A 20,151-nucleotide genomic window follows, 5' to 3' on the forward strand; every position below is an offset into this window, starting at 1 on the left:
CCCAGCTTGGTTGCCGGACAACGCTGCTGCAGGCGTAACTTTTTTGGTGCTAAAAAAAACATTGGCCGGCACACCACCAGTCGTGGTTAATGGCACTTCCTTTTTCTGTTCCTTCTTCTCACCGGCAACTTTCTTGGTACTGGACCAGGTAACTTTGTTTGGGGCCATCTTCTTCAGATGTCAGGCAGGATGCAGAATTTGCAGATGCACAACAAGCTCTGGTCACACGTGGACGTGATGCGCAGCAGGACTTCTGTCTGGCTGGCAGTACAACGGGTAGCCGGGTGATGCTGATGACACCGCCTCCTCTGTCTTTTGTGCACCTGAAACCAAATAAGCCAGGAGAAGAACATCAGTGAAATGTTGCATTTGTTGTTGTGATTCAGTTACTTAGTACTGTACTAGTGCAAACGAAAAAATATAATCTAGCCATTTATGACTTTTTTTAAACAAGGGCTATGTTATACTACTGTGTACAGTCACACACTACACTCTCAGGAAGGATAGGAAAGTTAATAATAACCACCAAAATAAAAATGTAATGGAAGTGGGGTGGACCCTATTTGCCATGACATTTTTTGAGCATCTCGGCATCCATGGAGCTGCTGCCGGCAAAGGGAGTGGATGGATGTAAGCAGTAAGCCAAATAGCCAATAGGAAAACCATGCAGGCCTATGCCAAAAGCAGGACAATAATAACTCCCAGTCCAAACACAAAATAAGGCCACCAGCCACATGGACAAAAAAGGGGGGTCCCAAAACGCGTTTTTCCCATGCAATTTTCCATAGGGACCTTTAGTCCAAGGTACAGCCCAAACGGCTGAACAGAATTACTTTAAATTTGGCAAAGAGGTAGTCCTCAGGTCAGGGATGTGCCTTTTGCATATCTGGAGTCAATCTGTTCATTAGTTCCTGAGAAAATTGCAGTTAAAAGTACATACATATCTATAGCCGCGCACCGTGCGCGCACCCTAACGTGCGCGAGCGTAATTCTGATTGGTTGTTAGATGTCAGTAAACATTCGAATCGGTCGAAATCAGGAAGTGTCGGCCGCCATTTTGTCTCTCGCAGTCTGAGGCTGTGAAAAACAAAGGTGGCGAACGTGAACAGGGGGCAGGGTAGGGAGTTCCTGACCCCCTAGCCTTTGTCAGGGGGTCACAGGAGGACCCCGAAGGGCCAAAAAAAAGATTTAAATTTTTTTTAAAAATCGCGGAGTGCGCACACCGTGCGCGCATGGTACGAACTGCGTGCCCACAGCGCGTGCACGGTGCACGCACGGTGAAAAACCTTAAAAAAACTCGCGTGACCGCCACTCTATCACAAGGATGATGTCATCAGTGATGTCATGAGTGATGCCACTGACCATGTCATGAGTGATGTAATATGTGACGTCATGATCAGTGGAGTGGCGGTCACGTGAGTTATAGTTATCTGAACTAACTATAACGGGGGAATTTCATTGGTTTTTTACGAGGGAAATGTCCACCTAACTATAACCTGTGTGAAACCTATGGTTTTTTAAGTGAATTTGCAAGGTTTTTTAAATGCTAATTCCTAACTATAACGTGTGTGAAACCTATGGTTTTTTAAGTGAATATATATATATATATATATCCCAACACTTGAGTTGCCCCCAAGGAAGAGCCTCCAGGTAGGTTTGTGTTGCACCAATTTTATGAAATGCAGCAGTTAGATTCGGCAAAGAGCTGGTTTCATTCTCATTACGCCATACGCGTTTCAGGTTTTCCCCTTCTTCAGTGGCGTTTGATACAGGCAAGACTGAGGCAAAGTGCGCTGCTAGTCGTATTTATGGATCTGCCCCCAGTGGGCGTGGCCACTCCTGTGGCCTTCTGGTCCATGTAGTAGTGCATAAGTTTTCCTCATGTGAGGCTGCCCAAGTTTTGCGCTTTTAACATCATTAAAACCCCAGTGGGTGAAGACAACAGTCCCGCTTCACAAGCGCTGCTTATTTATGCATAAACATTTGAGGCACTACCTCCCGGAATGTCGGTGACTTCATTTGAAATCGCCACGGATCCGCTTCTGCAGTGTGGCTCTCCCGCAGCTGGACGAGCTGCTAAAATCCCAACACTTGAGTTGCCCCCAAGGAAGAGCCTCCAGGTAGGTTTGTGTTGCACCAATTTAATGAAATGCAGCAGTTAGATTCGGCAAAGAGCTGGCTTCATTCTCATTACGCCATGCGCGTTTCAGGTTTTCCCCTTTTCAGTAGCGTTTGATACAGGCAAGACTGAGGCAAAGTGCGCTGCTAGTCGTATTTATGGATCTGCCCCCAGTGGGCGTGGCCACTCCTGTGGCCTTCTGGTCCATGTAGTAGTGCATAAGTTTTCCTCATTTGAGGCTGCCCAAGTTTTGCGCTTTTAACATCATTAAAACCCCAGTGTGTGAAGACAACAGTCCCGCTTCACAAGCGCTGCTTATTTATGCATAAACATTTGAGGCACTACCTCCCGGAATGTCAGTGACTTCATTTGAAATCGCCACGGGTCCGCTTCTGCAGTGTGGCTCTCCCGCGGCTGGACGAGCCGCTAAAATCCCAACACTTGAGTTGCCCCCAAGGAAGAGCCTCCAGGTAGGTTCGTGTTGCACCAATTTAATGAAATGCAGCAGTTAGATTCGGCAAAGAGCTGGCTTCATTCTCATTACGCCATGCGCGTTTCAGGTTTTCCCCTTCTTCAGTGGCGTTTGATACAGGCAAGACTGAGGCAAAGTGCGCTGCTAGTCGTATTTCTGGATCTGCCCCCAGTGGGCGGGGCCACTCCTGTGGCCTTCTGGTCCATGTAGTAGTGCATAAGTTTTCCTCATGTGAGGCTGCCCAAGTTTTGCACTTTTAACATCATTAAAACCCCAGTGGGTGAAGACAACAGTCCCGCTTCACAAGTCCCGCTTCACAAGCAATGCATAAATATTTGAGGCACTACCTCCCGGAATGTCGGTGACTTCATTTGAAATCGCCACGGGTCCGCTTCTGCAGTGTGGCTCTCCCGCGGCTGGACGAGCTGCTAAAATCCCAACACTTGATTTGCCCCCAAGGAAGAGCCTCCAGGTAGGTTCGTGTTGCACCATATATATATATATTATCTACTGGCGGTCGCCAGTAGATAGTTATAGTTAGGACCGTGTTTCCGTAGGAAAATCTCAAAATTCTATTTTGAATAACTTTGGCACCGGTTGACGAATCATCGCGAAATTTTCAAAACTAATGGGGCTCTCTGCTCAGCTCCTACCCTGAAAGTCTCGGGGTGATTCGTCAAGCGGGGGCCGAGAAAAAAGGGGGGTCCCAAAACGCGTTTTCCCCATGCATTTTCCCATAGGACCTTTACTCGAAGGTACAGCCCGAACGGCTGAACAGAATTACTTGAAATTTGGCAAAGAGGTAGTCCTCAGGTCAGGGAAGTGCCTTTTGCATATATGGTGTCAATATGTTCAGTAGTTCCTGAGAAAATTGCAGTTAAAAGTACATAAATATCTATATACGCGCACCGTGCGCGCACGGTGCCGTGCGCGAGAGTAATTCTGATTGGCGGATAGATGTCAGTAAACATTCGAATCGGTCGAAATCAGAAAGTGTCGGCCGCCATTTTGTCTGTCGTAGTCTGTGGCAGTGGAAAAGAAAGGTGGAGAATGTGAAAAGGGGGCAGGGTAGAGAGTTCCTGACCCCCTAGCCTTTGTCAGGGGGTACCTGTAGGACCCCGAAGGGTAAAAAAAAAGCTTTTTTTTTTTTTTTTTTAATCACGGGGTGCGCGCACGGTGAAAAACCCTTAACAAAAAAAAAAATAACATTTTATACTGTTTAAGGGGGCAGGGTAGAGAGTTCCTGACACCCTAGCCTTTGTCAGGGGGTCCCTGAAGGACCCCGAAGGGTGAAAAAAAACATTTTATTTTTTTTCAAAAAATCGCACGGTGCGCGCACAGTGAAAAACCCTTAAAAAAAACCATTTAAAACTGTTTATAAATTTATAGAAGATATTAACTATGCTGTTCAACTTTATCCAAATTAAAAAAAAAAAGCTGAGCCATTCCATATTACAGGATACAGTCAATCTATAACTATATACATAGGTAGTTTATTGTAAAATAAATATATAAAAAAAAAATACATACATAAATTAGCATTTAAAAAACCTTACAAATTCACTAAAAAAAACATAGGTTTCACACACGTTATAGTTAGGAATTAGCATTTAAAAAACCTTGCAAATTCACTTAAAAAACCATAGGTTTCACACACGTTATAGTTAGGAATTAGCATTTAAAAAACCTTGCAAATTTCCTTAAAAAACCATAGGTTTCACACATGTTATAGTTAGCTGGACATTTCACTCGTAAAAAACCATTGAAATTCCCACGTTATAGTTAGTTCAGGTAACTATAACTCACGCGACCGCAATCCACTGCTGATGACGTCACATATTACATCACTGATAACATCAACCAGTGAATATGTGTCTTTCTGTAAAATAAATATTTTTTATATATGTATATATAAAGGTTAATGGAAGAACAAATGGGTAAATAAGTGTCTAAATGGATGTTTTTTTGTTGTAAAATTAATTGTATAACTGACTTATTAACAGTATCTTAGTGAATACAGTGATGTAATATGTGACGTCATCAGCAGTGGATTGCGGTCGCGTGAGTTATAGTTACCTGAACTAACTATAATGTGGGAATATATAAATATATATATATATATATATATATATATATATATATATATATATATATATATATTTCTCCAAACGTTAAGTCATAGACAAAAACGTGGCGCACACACTTTGACAATATTTTATGTTCTTTTATTCCGCTCCAATAGCAGACAAAAACGCGTTTCGGCCATGCAACATTCTATTCCCAATAAGTCTGACGCCGGTTGACGAATTCTCGCGAAATTTTCCAAACTTTTGGCCATCTCCGCTCTGCTCCTACCCTGAAAATGCTGTGTTGATTCGTCAAGCGGGGGCCGAGGAAAAAGGGGGGTCCCAAAACACGTTTTCCCCATGCAATTTCCCATAGGATCTGTGGTCGCAGCACAGTCCGAACCGCTGGACGGAATGACACCAAATTTGGCAAAGAGGTAGTCCTCAGTTCAGACTCATGCCTTTTGCATAAATGGTGTGAATCCGTTCAGTAGTTCCTGAGAAAATTAGAGTTAAAAGTACATAAATGTCTATGGCCGGGGAGGATCTGCGGACCCTACACGCACCGTAAGCGCACCCTCCCCGAACCGAGCGCGCACCCTCCTGATCGCAGGCTGAATGCTAATTGGCTGTCGAGTGTCTCTCTACATTCGAAACCAGGAACTGTTGGCGGCCATTTTCTGCCTCTGTAGAAGTGAGGCTGAAGAAGCAAGGGGAATAAGTGTGTAAAACATATAAAGGGGGCAGAGTGGAAATACTCTGACCCTCTAGAGGTGCTTAGGGGGTCCCCCTCTTTTTTTTTTTTTTAAACGCCGAAATGCGCGCACGGTGCGCGCATCCTATTGCGTTGGGTGCACGGATCCACTGATTTTTTTTTAAAAACAGACAAGAAATCATTGGTTGTATGACTACTTTGTACACTAAAAGGTAGGGTGTATATTTCTGTTTCTTAAAGGTATGATTCTTATTGGTTAACAAAAACAGATTGTAAGGAACATTATATATGATTAGCTGATATGTTGAAAAGTGAAGCACACTTCCTCTCTTGTGTAGGAACATTGTGTGCTGAACTTCTGACCTGTGTGCCTAGTGCAGTGTTCCATGAACTGTTTCTATGGTAACAGGCAGAAGGCAGATTGGGGGAAGGGTTGAAATGTATTTCAGTTCGAAAGGGTTGAAATGTTTAACCAATAGAAATGTGTGTTTGCTTTTGAGTTTATGTGTGAAGGATTGTGATTTGATGTTTACATGTATATGTGTGGAAAATGAAAGTGAAACTTTTCCATTCTTAGTTTTTGCTGAGAGGTGCACAGTGCAGAGATTCTGTAAAAGAAAATATGGTGAGTGACTGATATACTTCTTAATCTACATAAGAACTTGAAAGATGAGTTATTTAATTGTGAGGGGATGTATGTAGACTATTTTGATTTTAATCAGACTAATGTATTTCTCCTGCTAAAGTGTAGGGAGTACTTTTTTTCTCTACAATCTTATTGACAGTGTTTGTGCATGTAGAAACCATTCTGTGATAAGCATTTGTGTTTTTCATGTGTTTGCAGACAGATAACTGTGCTGTTTTTATATTTTGGTAGAATTAGAAACCAGTCATTGTTTATGAATTTGTGAAATGAGTTATGTTATGTTTCTATACTAAAATGTAGTATTTCTTCTAGATGAAGAAATGTGTTTTGGTATAGTGCAAGGGATAGTGTTGTTTTTCTAGAATCACACAGTGAGTATTTGTGCATTTGGGAACCACTGTGAGAGAAGCATTTGGTAACATCGTGTATCTGCTGACAGATAAATGTTTTAACCTGTCATGTTGTGAAGATTTAGTAGCATTAGAAGACAGTTATGGCTTATGATTTGATTAAATGAGTTAGGCTTTGACAGAAAAGTGCAGTCCTGAAATATGTAGATTGTGTGCAGTTCCCTTACCACTTGCACTGTAGTGAATGAGTTTTGGTAAACTCCTAGGGATAGTGGTGCTTGTCTAGAATCACAGTGTGAGTTAGTGTGTATTTGGGATCACTGTGAGAGAAGCATTTGGTGACATCATCTATTTGCTGACAGATAACTTTTTTAAAACCTGTCATGTTGTGAAGTTTTAGTAGCATTAGAATCCAGTCTTTGCTTATGCGTTGATTAAATGAGTTATGCTTTGACACTGATGTTCTGTACTTAAATATGTAGATTGTGTGCAGTACCATTAACTCTTCTAGACTAGTGAATGAGTTTTGGTAAACTCCTAGGATAGTGTTGATTGTCTAAAATCACACTGTGAGTCTGTGTGCATTTGGGTAAGGATTGTGAGAGAAGCATTTGGTAACATCGTGTATTTGCAGACAGATAACTGTTTTACAACCGGTCATGTTGTCAAGTTTAAGTAGCATTAGAAGCCTGCCTTTGTTTATGCTTTGATTAAATGAGTCAGGCTTTGACACAAAAGTGCAGTCCTGAAATATGAAGATTGTGTGCAGTTCCCTTACCACTTCCACAGTAGTGAATGATTTTTGGTAAACTCCTAGGTTTAGTGGTTGTTGTCTAGAATCACACTGTGAGTCTGTGTGTATTTGGGAACCACTGTGAGAGAAGCATTTGGTAACATCGTGTATTTTTTAGCAGATAACTCTTTAAAAACCTGTCATGTTGTCAAGTTTTAGTTACATTAGAAGCTTGTCTTTGCTTATGCATTGATAAAATGAGTCAGGGTTTGACACTAAGGTGCAGTACCATGTACTATTCTCTTCACTGTGGCAGAACTGAAAATGTAAAAGTTTTACCTAAGCAGTGTCCTAAAAGTAGTCTGATTATTTAGTCAGTTTCTAAGTACCAAATAGATTGCTTCAAATGTCTATGCAGTATGCATGTAGTGTTCTAACATACTATACACTTGTCTTTTACACCTTCAATTCCCTAGTCAGTATCCATACACTTCCAGGAAACACCCTGTCACTCCCTTTGCAGTCCTCTAGTGACCCATTCAACACCATATACTAATCCATTCACAGTGCCAAAACCCAAACACTTATAAATTCACCAAGACACTCTCTTTCCAGTACTCTAATGATTCAGTCACTGCCTAAATATTCATGCACTGAGCCAGGCCTTAGCACATGGACTTCTTCAAACCCCTATCCACTATGCATGCAGTCCTCTAACCACCTACACACTTGTCATTCACACCTTCAATTCCCCAGTCAGTATCCATACACTTCCAGCAAACACCCTGTCACTCCACTTGCACTCCTCTAGTGACCTTATTAAGCATCATTTACTAATCCATTCACTGCGCCAAACCCTAATAAATTCACCCAGGCACTCTCCTTGCAGTACTCTAATCATTCAGTCAGTACCCAAGTACTCATCCAGTGACCCAGGCCTTAGTATATGGACTGCTTCAAACCCCTATCCACTATGCATGCAGTCCTCTAACCACCTACACAATTGTCTTTCACACCTTCAATTCCCTGATCAGTATCCATACACTTCCAGGAAACACCCTGTCACTCCCTTTGCAGTCTTCTAGTGACCCATTCAGCATCATGTACTAATCCATTCACTGTGCGAAAACTCAAACACTTATAAATTCACCAAGATACTATCTTTGCAGTACTCTAATCATTCAGTCAGTGCCTAAGTATTCATGCACTGAGCCAGGGCTTAGCACATGGACTGCTTCAAACCCCTATCCACTATGCATGCAGTCTTCTAACCACCTAGGCACTTGTCTTTCACACTTTCAATTTCCTAGTCAGTATCCATACAGTCCAGCAAACATCTTGTCACTGCCTTTGCACTCCTGTAGTGACCCATGCAGTACAAAGTACTAATCCATTCCCTGTGCGAAAAGCCAAGCACTTATAAATTCACCTAGGCACTCTCCTTGCTGTACTCTAATCCTTCAGTCAGTACCCAAGTAGTCATGCAGTGAGCCCGGCCTTAGCACATGGACTTCTTTAAATGCCTATACTGTAGCGATCACCCGCAGGATAACGCCCAGACAGGCCCATCACAGCTGTACACCGAACCCGTTTTCAGGCACAAAACACGCATGAGTCCCAAAGACTACACATCCCTGTAGGCAGTGGGGCGCCCCTCGAAGCCTGCAGTACATAAGCACTTCCGCTGGAGGCAGAAGGCGCTTGACAACAAAGAACTGAAACGGATTACTATGGCGGATGGTGCTCCCCGCCGGATTACAGCGAGAAGCATTTCTGCACTTAGTCCCGAGTCGGCCCGTGTCCCGTTCCTGATTTAAACGACGCGTCGCAGCAGAGACACCAAAGGTGCCTGGAGAATCAGCCCCAAGTCCCGTTACTGTTTTCCCGACGCGACGCCAAGGAAAACTCCAGAGGTGCCCGGAGATTCATTCCCGCAACGGTCCAGGTAACACGGGAGAAATCCCGTGCGTTACCATCTTCCACCGCTTCACCATTCGTAATAACAAGTTCTCGAGTAGCGACATCCGGCATTGTGTGCCTTTTCCCCACTACGATGGGAGTGCGTTTAACTTAGTTTTCTACAACTGCTGTCAGAGTTCGATGGTGCCTGAGAGACTAACGATCTATGCACGATCACTGGGAGTGCTACGCAATGGTTATTCCTGGGGGTTTCATTGTTTTGACCTTTTTTGTATCATTTTGTGACGCTAGCCGGCAGTGTCTATAAGAAGACATTATTGACACTGTTTGTAGAGCTAGAAACTTGCGTTGGGTTAATTAGCAGAGACAGCCTATGGAATCTCATTGCGCAGTGAAGCAGTGAGAGGCTTTCCATTTATGTGCTGTGGCATCTTACTGTACATTCTGCCTTGAAGATAACTTTATTTGTACCTTGGGAATTGCAACACCACAAGTCTACTGCGGCTCCACTGGGTTAATCCCCCTGCATGAGCGCTACATCCCCGACAAGACCCTGAAGACCCAACCACTGTCAGCATATTCTTTGTTTATCCCCTTCCCTTTTTTCTCCCGGGCACTACCTCATGCAGCAGGGTTTTCATTCCCTCTGCTGGGGGTTATGTTCAGGGGAACCGGGGTATATTCAGCTACCATCGTCTCTGCTGGAGTCCTGAAAAAAAGGTTAGTGGCGTGTTTTATGTAATTGTGCTGCTGACAACCTGACAGACCTGACATATGCAGTATGGATGCAGTCCTCTAATTACCTACACAGTTGTGTTTCACACCTTCAATTCCCTAGTTAGTATTCATACTCTTCTAGCAAACACCCTGTCACTCACCCAGTGAGGTAGGCTTTAGGGCATGAACTGCTTCAAAGTAGTATGCACTATGCATGTCGTGTTTTAACCATCGTCACACTTGTGGTTCAGGGACATAGTTTCTTAGTCAGTATTTACATAAAATGTGTTTGTACAGTAATGGAATAATATAATTTTGAAAGTTATTAATATACATTTACAGATACAGAATAGGAGTGTTTCTCATCTGTTTGCACTCTTCTCGTGCAAGATTGTTTGGATGAAGGGTCCTTAGGTGTTTCATCATACTTGCTGTGCCGCATGAGTATTTTTTGTTAGGATCCCCTCGTAACAGAACTCTTTTGAAAATCTTGTGCATGAGAAAGGTGGTATTGGTCTTTGTTTGCCCCTCGAGAAAAGTAGAACATTTCCACATCACTGAAGGAAAACGTTGTAGGCGTGGTGCATCCTCCAAAAATTCAACTTTAGATTTGGTGAATATTTTATAGCGACATCATTTACAGTTTTTGTAAGTTAAAGTTAAAAAATGTTGTTAGCTGTGTGCATTTTATATTTCTGTGATTTGTATTTTGAGAATGGCATGTTGTTTTTTTTCTAACAATCTTTGAGATTGAGTTTTTTTTGCCCGCTGTTAAGTGATGAGTACGATTGAAATCACTATTTTTAGTGAAATTTAATATATTCTGAGAACAGCAAAAAAGGCAAAAAAATGACTTTGAGGAAATTATGCTGTGTTGTAAAAAATGTTTTCTTACATGTTATATATTTTTTTTCCTTTTCTTTCACAGATCCAAATTTTAAAATAAGCAATTTATATGAATTTATATTTGAATGAAAAACAGAAAAAAATGTATACCATTTTTTATTCCTATTACTGTGAAGGTAAGTTTAACTAAGTCTCAATATGCAGAATGAAGAGGCCTGCAAGAAGCTACAAAGTTGAAACACGTTTCTAAAAACACTCTGTTTATGTAGTTTTGAAATCTGACCATAATCAGATATCATGTGACCTGCAAAAAAAAGAGATTTGAGGGGTTCATTATATTTCACCTTTTTAGCTGTTGAAGGACCACAATCATTTCAATAATTCTTCTTTGAACATCTTTGCAGACAAAACTCTGTGCTTACCTTCTATGATTCGCAAGGAAATTTAAAAACGGAAATATGTCACTTTTTGCAACATAGTTGTTGTACTAGATACTCTTTTATATTTACAAAGAGAGGAACAGGCACTCTGTGCACTTTTTATACTCCATTTAAATATAACCTCATCATGCACACCACTTTGTGTTGAAAGGGTGTTCGATAAGTGTTGTTGTGCATGATTGCACTTAATACTCATAGAACAAGACACATGTCAAGATTTATCAGAAATCATAAATCTCGATATGTGTGTGAATGCTGCACCATTCTAAAATTGGTGTAGGAAAGCACAACAATGAGAATTGTTTTAATTTCTCCACATTTTTATATCTTCAATGCATGCTGAAATGTTCAGCATACGTTGAAGAAGAAAAATACATTTTCTCATTGTTTTTGTGCAGGAAGGTGTGTCTTCCTGCAGAAAAACAAAGAGCACATGACACAGATATCCTTGCACTATGCTGCAAGGGTGCCTGTCTCACCACATGGCTGCAGTTTAAGCAGCCGTGCAGAGAGAAGCATAGATTTGCAACATATTTATGTACATATGTCGCATCCCTCTGCTTCAGAAGTACTACAGCACACTGCTGTTAAAGAGGTTACTGTGTGATGCTGCAGCACTTCCTCATAGTTCTGCACTTATACATTCACCATACGCTACTAATGCATTCATTCAGTCAATTACATATACACATACATTCATCTAAACTAACACTAACAAAGAAATTTAGCTCTTTTTTTAAACCAGGAAAGTTAGTTCTTACAAGAACTTTTTTTTTCTTCTTTCTTCTTTTATAATTTTTTGGGGGGTTTCTGAACAATTTTTTAATTTTTGGGGTTTTTCTGTAAAAAAAAAAAAGAAAAAACAATACAGGAGAAACCAAACAATGAACTTCAGGGAACAATAAAAAAAAAAAACAATAACCTAGCAAATGGGACTTTCTTGCCGGCGGCAGATCAGATCGATCGACTGCTCACCATAGCACAAAGTCTTATTGCACTTAGTGCAGAGCACTTTTAAAAATTGAAATTGAGGACGGATGCCCAAGGTTTGGGCTGATGGATGCACTCTTGATGTGCTCGGCTGCGATGAGGTGGGTGGCGCAGGAGCAGGAGTGTTTCTCATCCGTCGGCACTCTTCTTGTGCAAGATTGTTCGGATGAAGGGTCCTCATGTGCTTCATCATACTTGCCGTGCCACAAGAGTATTTCTTGTTAGGATCCCCTCTCAATAGGACTCTTTTGCAAATCTTGCACGTGACCAAGGTGGCATTGGTCTTATTTTGCCCCTCGGGAAAAGTAAAAAAATTCCAAACCACTGAAGAAAAACGTTTTTTGGGTGGTGCCTCCGGCAAAAATTCATCCTCAGAAGTATGAGGTAATGCAGGTGATGCCTGCTGCCCTGAAGCCATTTTTGGTTGAAAAAAGTTAGAGCTAAGTGTAAACTTAGTCTAAAAAATACTTCTCTCCAAAGAGATGGTGCTCTAAAGAAGGTCAAAAAAGAATGATTGAAATGGGTGGGGTCTTTCAATAGTTAGAAGAGGAAGTGTAATGAACCAATCAAATCTCTTTTTTTGCAGGTCACATGGGATCCGCGCACCCTGCGCTTATGCAGCACGCACCCAGCGCGCATCCGCGAAATTGAATGAAATGGAAATATAGTATTAGATGTAAAAATATATTAGTTTTAAGACTAGTTTAGAGTTTGTCTTCAATTAATATTCACATGAAATACATATATACATGTTTTTTTAAATGTTAAATATTTCATGGGATCCGCGCTCCTACCGCGTCATAGACGCACATGACGCATCGCGGAGGCGTGTAAACGTTGCGTTACGTACATCGAACGTGTCGCGTATAGGCTGGGAGTCGCGTACCTGTCACATTGCAATCGCGCACTAAACACGTACCCAACTCGTACCATGGGCGAATGGTATCACATAGGGATCGAGAACGGTGCGCATAGGGTGCGCGGATCCAAAAACATCGAAAAAAATATATAAAATACAGTTTTGAACATATAGTTAAAAAAATATTTTGAAAAATATAAAAAATATGTTTGTAAAACCCATTAAGTTCAAATAACATTTTTTAATTTTTAAAAGAATTAATTGAAAAAATAGGTTTAAAAAATGGTGATTAAAAAGTATTTAAAAAAAAAAGATAATTAATGAAATTGACAAACTGAATTTGAAAAATATAGAAATCCAATCAAAATCATTAAACATGATATCTTCAGAGATAAGTTATAGATAGGAATTAGCATATAGAAAGCCTTTGAAATTCACTGAAAAAACCAAAAGTTTCAGGGGTGTTATAGTTAGGAATTGGCATTTAAAAAACCTTGGAAATTCACTAAGAAAAACATAGGTTTCTGCGGCGTTATATTTAGCTGGACATTTCCCTCGTACAAAAACCTAGAAATTTCCCCGTTATAGTTAGCTCAGCTAACTATAACTCGCGCCCCCGCAATGCACTGCTGATGATGTCACATATTACATCACTCATGACATGGTCTGTAACATCACTGATGATATCACTGACAACATCTCAAATGACATCACTGATGACATCACTGATGACATCATCCAGTGACTGTGTGTTTCTGTAAAGTATAAATATATTTTTTATATATATATATATATTCACTGAAAAAACCATAGGTTTCAGGGGTGTTATAGTTAGGAATTAGCATTTAAAAAAACCTTAGAAATTCACTGAAAAAACCATAGGTTTCAGGGGTGTTATCATTAGCTGGACATTTCACTCATACAAAACCATAGAAATTCCTCTGTTATAGTTAGTTCTACTAACTATAACTCGCGCGCCCACAATCCACTGCTGTTGATGTCACATATTACATCATTCATGACATGGTCAGTGACATCACTGATGACATCACTGATGACAGCTCAAATGACATCACTGATGACATCACTGATGACATCATCGACGTGAAAATCTGATGCACCTCCTCACACCTGAATATAACCTTTGATACACCCACTCTAAAATACAGAGTACCATATTTGAATCCATTGACACACCAATCTAAGTTTCTAAAACCCACTCAGTGATTCCTAGATCCACACACACATCTAAACACTTACCTATAAATTCCTTCATACATGCTGACAAAGATTAATAGAACAATATCAAATATATTTAAACACCAGATCAACATTACACACCAGCACACATCCTATTCACTTATTCAGTTATCCTACTCACTTATGCAAATAATGGATCATACTTACATTTAGTCAGCTACACACTTATACAAATGCCACCTTTACTTATTCATGTAGATAGTAACTCATACTTGGTGTGTTATAAAATCACTATTACAAGTATACAGTTATCCATACAGTCACTCATAAAATCTCTGAGTGTTATGTATACTTATTTATATACAACAACTGTCACATACACTGCCTTTTATTTTTCTACTTTGTTGGACATGTACCATTGAGAGATATATTTGCTCAACACCACACCCATAAATATATTCACTCACCCAAACAACAGTTACAACATGCAGTCTTAACCTCATATACCTACTGAATCAACTATTCACACATCTTTGGGCAGTAAGACACCCCCCACCGAACCACAGACACATTCACTCTCCCATACAAATACTCAGTTAACTAATCAATAACTAATATAGACTTTCACGTAGCTAGTAACCAACTGGTGCAGCAGTTTACACAACAACTGACAAAGTGATATAGATATTCACACAGTTTAGTCACTATCCAATATATTTAGTGAGGCACAATAAAATACTCAAGTAAATAGCCAATCACACTGCTACTAAATCCTCCATCCAGATATTTATATATCCACTCATTCATCAATGTAGATTGCTATATATATATAATACATATTTAAATAACAAACCAAACCACATTCACTGGATAATGTCATCAGTGATGTCATTTGAGATGTCACCAGTGATGTCATCAGTGATGTCACTGACCATGTCATGAATGATGTAAAATGTGACATCATCAGCAAAGGATTGCGGGCGCGCGAGTTATAGTTAGTAGAACTAACTATAACAGAAGAATTTCTATGGTTTTGTATGAGTGAAATGTCCAGCTAACTATAACTTACCTGAAACCTATGGTTTTTTCAGTGAATTTCTAAGGTTATTTAAATGCTAACTCCTAACTATAACTTACCTGAAACCTATTGTTTCTTTCAGTGAATTTCAAAGGTTTTTTAAATGCTAATTCCTAACTATACCGCCCCTGAAACCTATGTTTTTTTCAGTGAATTTCAAAGGTTTTTTAAATGCTAGTTTCTAACTATGCCTACAGAGGTAGGACATGTGACGAAAGAAGACAAAATGCACAGAAAGAAGCAAAGGAAATGCAGAAAGAAGCAACAGAAGTCCACAAAGATGAAGAAAAGTGCAGGTTTTTTCACTAAATTTCAAAGTTTTTTTTAAATCATAATCTTTAAATATATTGTTATATTTATTTTTTTGATACTGTTTTTCTACATTTTTTAAACTTCTTATTTTTACATATTTTTATTTTTTTAATTACATTACATATTTGTAATGTAAATTAAAAAAAAATGTTTAAAAAAATATTGAAACTAATATCTTTTTTTATTTTATATTTTTTTGAATATATTTATACTATTTTTTAATTGTTTTTTTTTCATTTTCTTTGGAGTCGCGCACCCAAAGCGTACCTTTCTCAATCAATGCGCGGAACCTAGCCGCCATTTTACGATTGTTGTGTAGGATCCGCATAGGGTGTGCGATGGGTGCGTATTTTCCTGCGCGATTGCTATGTGACTGGTACGCGACTCCAGACGCATATGCGACACACACGTATTACGCTACGCAATGCTCGCCCGCTTCCGACTGACATCATATACGTGTTCGACGCGGTAGGTGCGCGACTCCTACGAAATTTTTTAATGTAAAAAAAGATATATATATGTATTTAATATAAATATTAAGGCAAGACATAATCTGAGCTAATCATAAAAATAATATATTTTTACTTTTAATAAAACTATATTACTTTTTAATGCGATTTTGCGATGTCGCGCTGGGTGCCTGCTGCCTATGCGCAGGGTGCACGGACCCCACGTGACCTGAAAAAAAGAGAGTTGATTGGTTCATTAGACTTCCTATTCTAACTATTGAAGGACCCCACCCATTTCAATCATTCTTCTTAGACCTTCTTTGGAGGAGCATCTCTGTTCTTTGAAGAACCTTTTTTTTGCTAAGTGCACAGAGTGCCGATTACGATCCTGTAAAAACCGGGTACGAACCGTCGGACGGAGCATATTCTCCGTCCGACGCGTACCCGGTCGGAACAATATACAAACATGGAAGTACGATTCGCACGGAAATACTATTTCCGTACGATTCGTACAAAACACCGACCAACGAAAATATACATACAAATGTGATCCGGGAAAGCGCCGACGTGACGTCGGGACGCACGCAGCCTGCGTTTCACGAACTAGGAAGTACGATTCGCACCGACGTCATCCCGGACGGAGAATATTTTCCGGCAGCCAAAAACTGCCGGGAAATCAGGACGACGCGAACAAGGAGTACCTGCACGCGACGGACAGACATGGACCCGAACCTACGTGTCATCCCGGCCCTCATAGCAGTCGACCTCCTCTACAGGTTCCGACGCAGACGCCGCAGAAGGTCAGAACAACAAAGGGAGGGGGGAAAGGGGGGGGCAGGAGCAGGGGCAGGCCACAAAACCCCCACCCAAGTCACACAGCACACATGCCCTGGACATACCTGACCCCCAGGCCCTGGTCACTACGAGGGGGTGGGGCGTGTCCAGCAAAGCCAGCGTCCGCCACAACGGAAGTGGTTGACGACGCGAACCGGTAACACAACAATACAGGTACGTCCCATACCCACGCCTTAAGAGCGTGGGTACGAGTCGTACCATGCCCACACCTACGTCACCCCAACAATGGCGGGACGGCTCATACCCACGTGGCAAAGGCCTGGGTACGGCCCACACAAGCATTCCACAGCGTGGGTACGCATATGTACGGACCGTACCCCCACCCGCGAATGCATGGAGCGCACCCCCCATCACAACAGTGTACGTACGGACCGTACCCCCACCCCGTATGCATGGAGCATGTCCCCCATCCCAACAGTGTACGTACGAACCGTACCCCCACCCCCGTATGCATGGAGCATACCCCCCACCCCAACAGTGTACGTACGGACCGTAACACCACCCCCGTATGCATGGAGCGTACCCCCACCACAACAGTGTACGTACGGCCCGTACCCTCACCCGCGTATGTATGGAGCATACCCCCACACCAACCGTGTATGTACGGCCCGTACCCTCACCCGCGTATGTATGGAGCGTACCCCCACCCCAACCGTGTATGTACGGCCCGTACCCTCACCCGCGTATGTATGGAGCGTACCCCCACCCCAACCGTGTATGTACGGCCCGTACCCTCACCCCCGTATGTATGGAGCGTACCCCCCACCCCAACAGTGTTCGTATGGACCGTACCCCCACCCGCATATTCATGGAGCGTACCCCCACCACAACAGTGTACGTACGGACCGTAACACCACCCCCGTATGCATGGAGCATACCCCCCCAACAGTGTACGTACGGACCGTACCCCCATCCGCGTATGCATGGAGCGCACCCCCACCCCAACAGTGTACGTACGGACCGTAACACCACCCCCGTATGCATGGAGCGTACCCCCACCCCAACAGTGTACGTACAGACCGTAACACCACCCCCGTATGTATGGAGCGTACCCCCCACCCCAACAGTGTACGTACGGACCGTACCCCCACCCGCGTATGCATGGAGCGTACCCCCACCCCAACAGTGTACGTACGGACCGTACCCCCACCCGCGTATGCATGGAGCGAACCCACACCTGTGTATGTTCTAAGCGTACATATCCTGATATAGGAGGGTTGGGTGCAGAGTCCTCCCAGCAGTGCCCGGACATAAGAGGGGTGTGTGCAGAGTCCTCCCAGCAGTGCCCAGACACAGGAGGGGTGGGTGCCTAACACTCACAGCAGTGCCCGGACATAAGAGGGGTGTGTGCAGAGTCCTCCCAGCAGTGCCCAGACACAGGAGGGGTGGGTGCCTAACACTCACAGCAGTGCCCGGACACAGGAGGGGTGGGTGCCTAACACTCACAGCAGTGCCCAGACATAAGAGGGGTGTGTGCAGAGTCCTCCCAGCAGTGCCCAGACACAGGAGGGGTGGGTGCCTAACACTCACAGCAGTGCCCGGACACAGGAGGGGTGGGTGCCTAACACTCACAGCAGTGCCCAGACATAAGAGGGGTGTGTGCAGAGTCAGGTGTAGGGGGTTGGACGAAGCGCTACAGGAGACCCACTGCTGCAGTCAGTGTTGAGTCAATGGACCTCAGCAAGTTGCGTTGGTCAGCCTGCGATGAGAAAATGCCGTCCAAGTATGCCTCCATGTTGTTCAGCACTTGGCTGTGGCCATGGAGGACATTAAGCATCGCAGCCTGACCAACCTGCAACTGCCGCTGGATGTCCACAGACTTGGCATTGGCGGCAGCAGTGGAGACAGGGGCAGGGGGTGCGGTGCCTGGCAGGAAGGAGACATGTGGTGACCGGGCACGCTGGGAAGGGACACGAGCAAGTGGGAGGCGGCTGATGGCAATGGAGGGGGCGGGGAGAGATGTTGTGCAGCTGTCAGCTGGTGGTGCAGCCTCCGCCCACTCGGAGAGCTCAGCCTCGGACCCGTCAGCTTCATATTCTGTGGTGGCAGTGGACAGGTCCTCCGCCTCACTCCCCTCCGCCTCAGTTCCACTCGATGTGCCAGCCAAGATGTCACCGCTGGCACTGGTGCTCGGTCCCTCCGCTCGGTCTGTGCTGATGTCTCCATCCGTGTCCCCCGACGATGCTGTGGGCAAGGTGAAGAGACAGGTATAAATCATACACCTGTATACATATGTCACATGAGTCCAATCTACATAGGTTACAGTGCATAGCCTGAAAAGAAAGATGAGTAATATCTACAAAACAAGGTACATATGTAGGCCCTGCAACACACAGTTGGTTGACCCACCATGCCACTGAAAAACTATGGAGAGCATGACACCATAGCAAATGACATGAAATGGATTTTGACAGAGGAGCCAGGCTCTGGGGACAATCCAGCACTGCATCTGCACCACACAGCGTTGCCGAAAATAGGGATGAGCAGGGACCATATCCACGAACTTTAGGCACATGCTGCATAGGTAATACTGAAAACATGCCCACCATGACTGGCTCACTGCACCTTGAGTGTATGTCCAGACAAACATCACACACTGGCCAGACCTAGCAAGGAGATTACAGGTTTTGACATGTAGGCTTTGCCCGCACCAACCACCCCCTACATGAGACAATTTGTTGAGACACAGGAAGCACTTACATCTGTTAGTCTGGGTGAAATACACATGGGCTGGAAAAATGCAAGATTGGACACAAAATACCCAAGGTGCGCCTGTCCAAATAATCATGTACAAATGGGCATCATCAGATGATTGTAACAAGACACACAGGCACTGGCCTGGAAAATCAGGTCAGGCTGTACAGTGGACACTTGTACTACATTTTACGTCAATATACATGGTGCCAGGGGACAATGGCACAGAGCACAACCTATGCTGTAGACACTGAGAGTGTCCACATTTTGTGATGACACATATGACACCTAGGAAAATATGCCCCAGGGGACAGTAGTGGCCACACAACTCCATGGTCCTGAATGGGAATGACTGCAACACACGCCTCCATCCCTGCACTATGCGTATCGCACACTCATGCACATCATGTAACAGGCCACAACATAGGACATGCGTGCTGTAAGGCATGACACTTGAGAGACTAACTCCCATGTCTGGACTCAGCATCAGTGCCAACTGACATGGAACCCACAAGTACTGAATTGGACAGGGCACAGGCAAGGTCCCAAAACCTGTTACACACCACCCCCACACATGATGCTACAGGCATTGTTCACGTGGATAAACTGCCAGCCTAGATAACCTTGTGAAGGAGTGACTACACACAGACCAGGGAACACATTGCAAGGAGGGGAAGGGAGGCAGGAGAG

The 20,151-nt window shown here is 43.1% G+C and overlaps 1 protein-coding gene across 1 annotated transcript in view; it reads left to right on the top strand.

Annotated features, from left to right (window-relative positions):
* Nucleotides 1-2,003: 2,003 nt before the first annotated feature.
* The window catches only part of LOC146839622 (membrane-spanning 4-domains subfamily A member 12-like), a 128,349-nt gene continuing 110,201 nt past the window's right edge, over nucleotides 2,004-20,151 (top strand). The window contains exon 1 of the mRNA XM_085650831.1: nucleotides 2,004-2,120. Within this exon, the coding sequence (XP_085506957.1) occupies nucleotides 2,004-2,120 (117 nt within the window). The remainder of the gene's footprint in view (nucleotides 2,121-20,151) is intronic.

This window comes from Triturus cristatus, chromosome 4_1 (genome assembly GCF_964204655.1).
Source record: "Triturus cristatus chromosome 4_1, aTriCri1.1, whole genome shotgun sequence".
Lineage (NCBI taxonomy): Eukaryota > Metazoa > Chordata > Amphibia > Caudata > Salamandridae > Triturus > Triturus cristatus.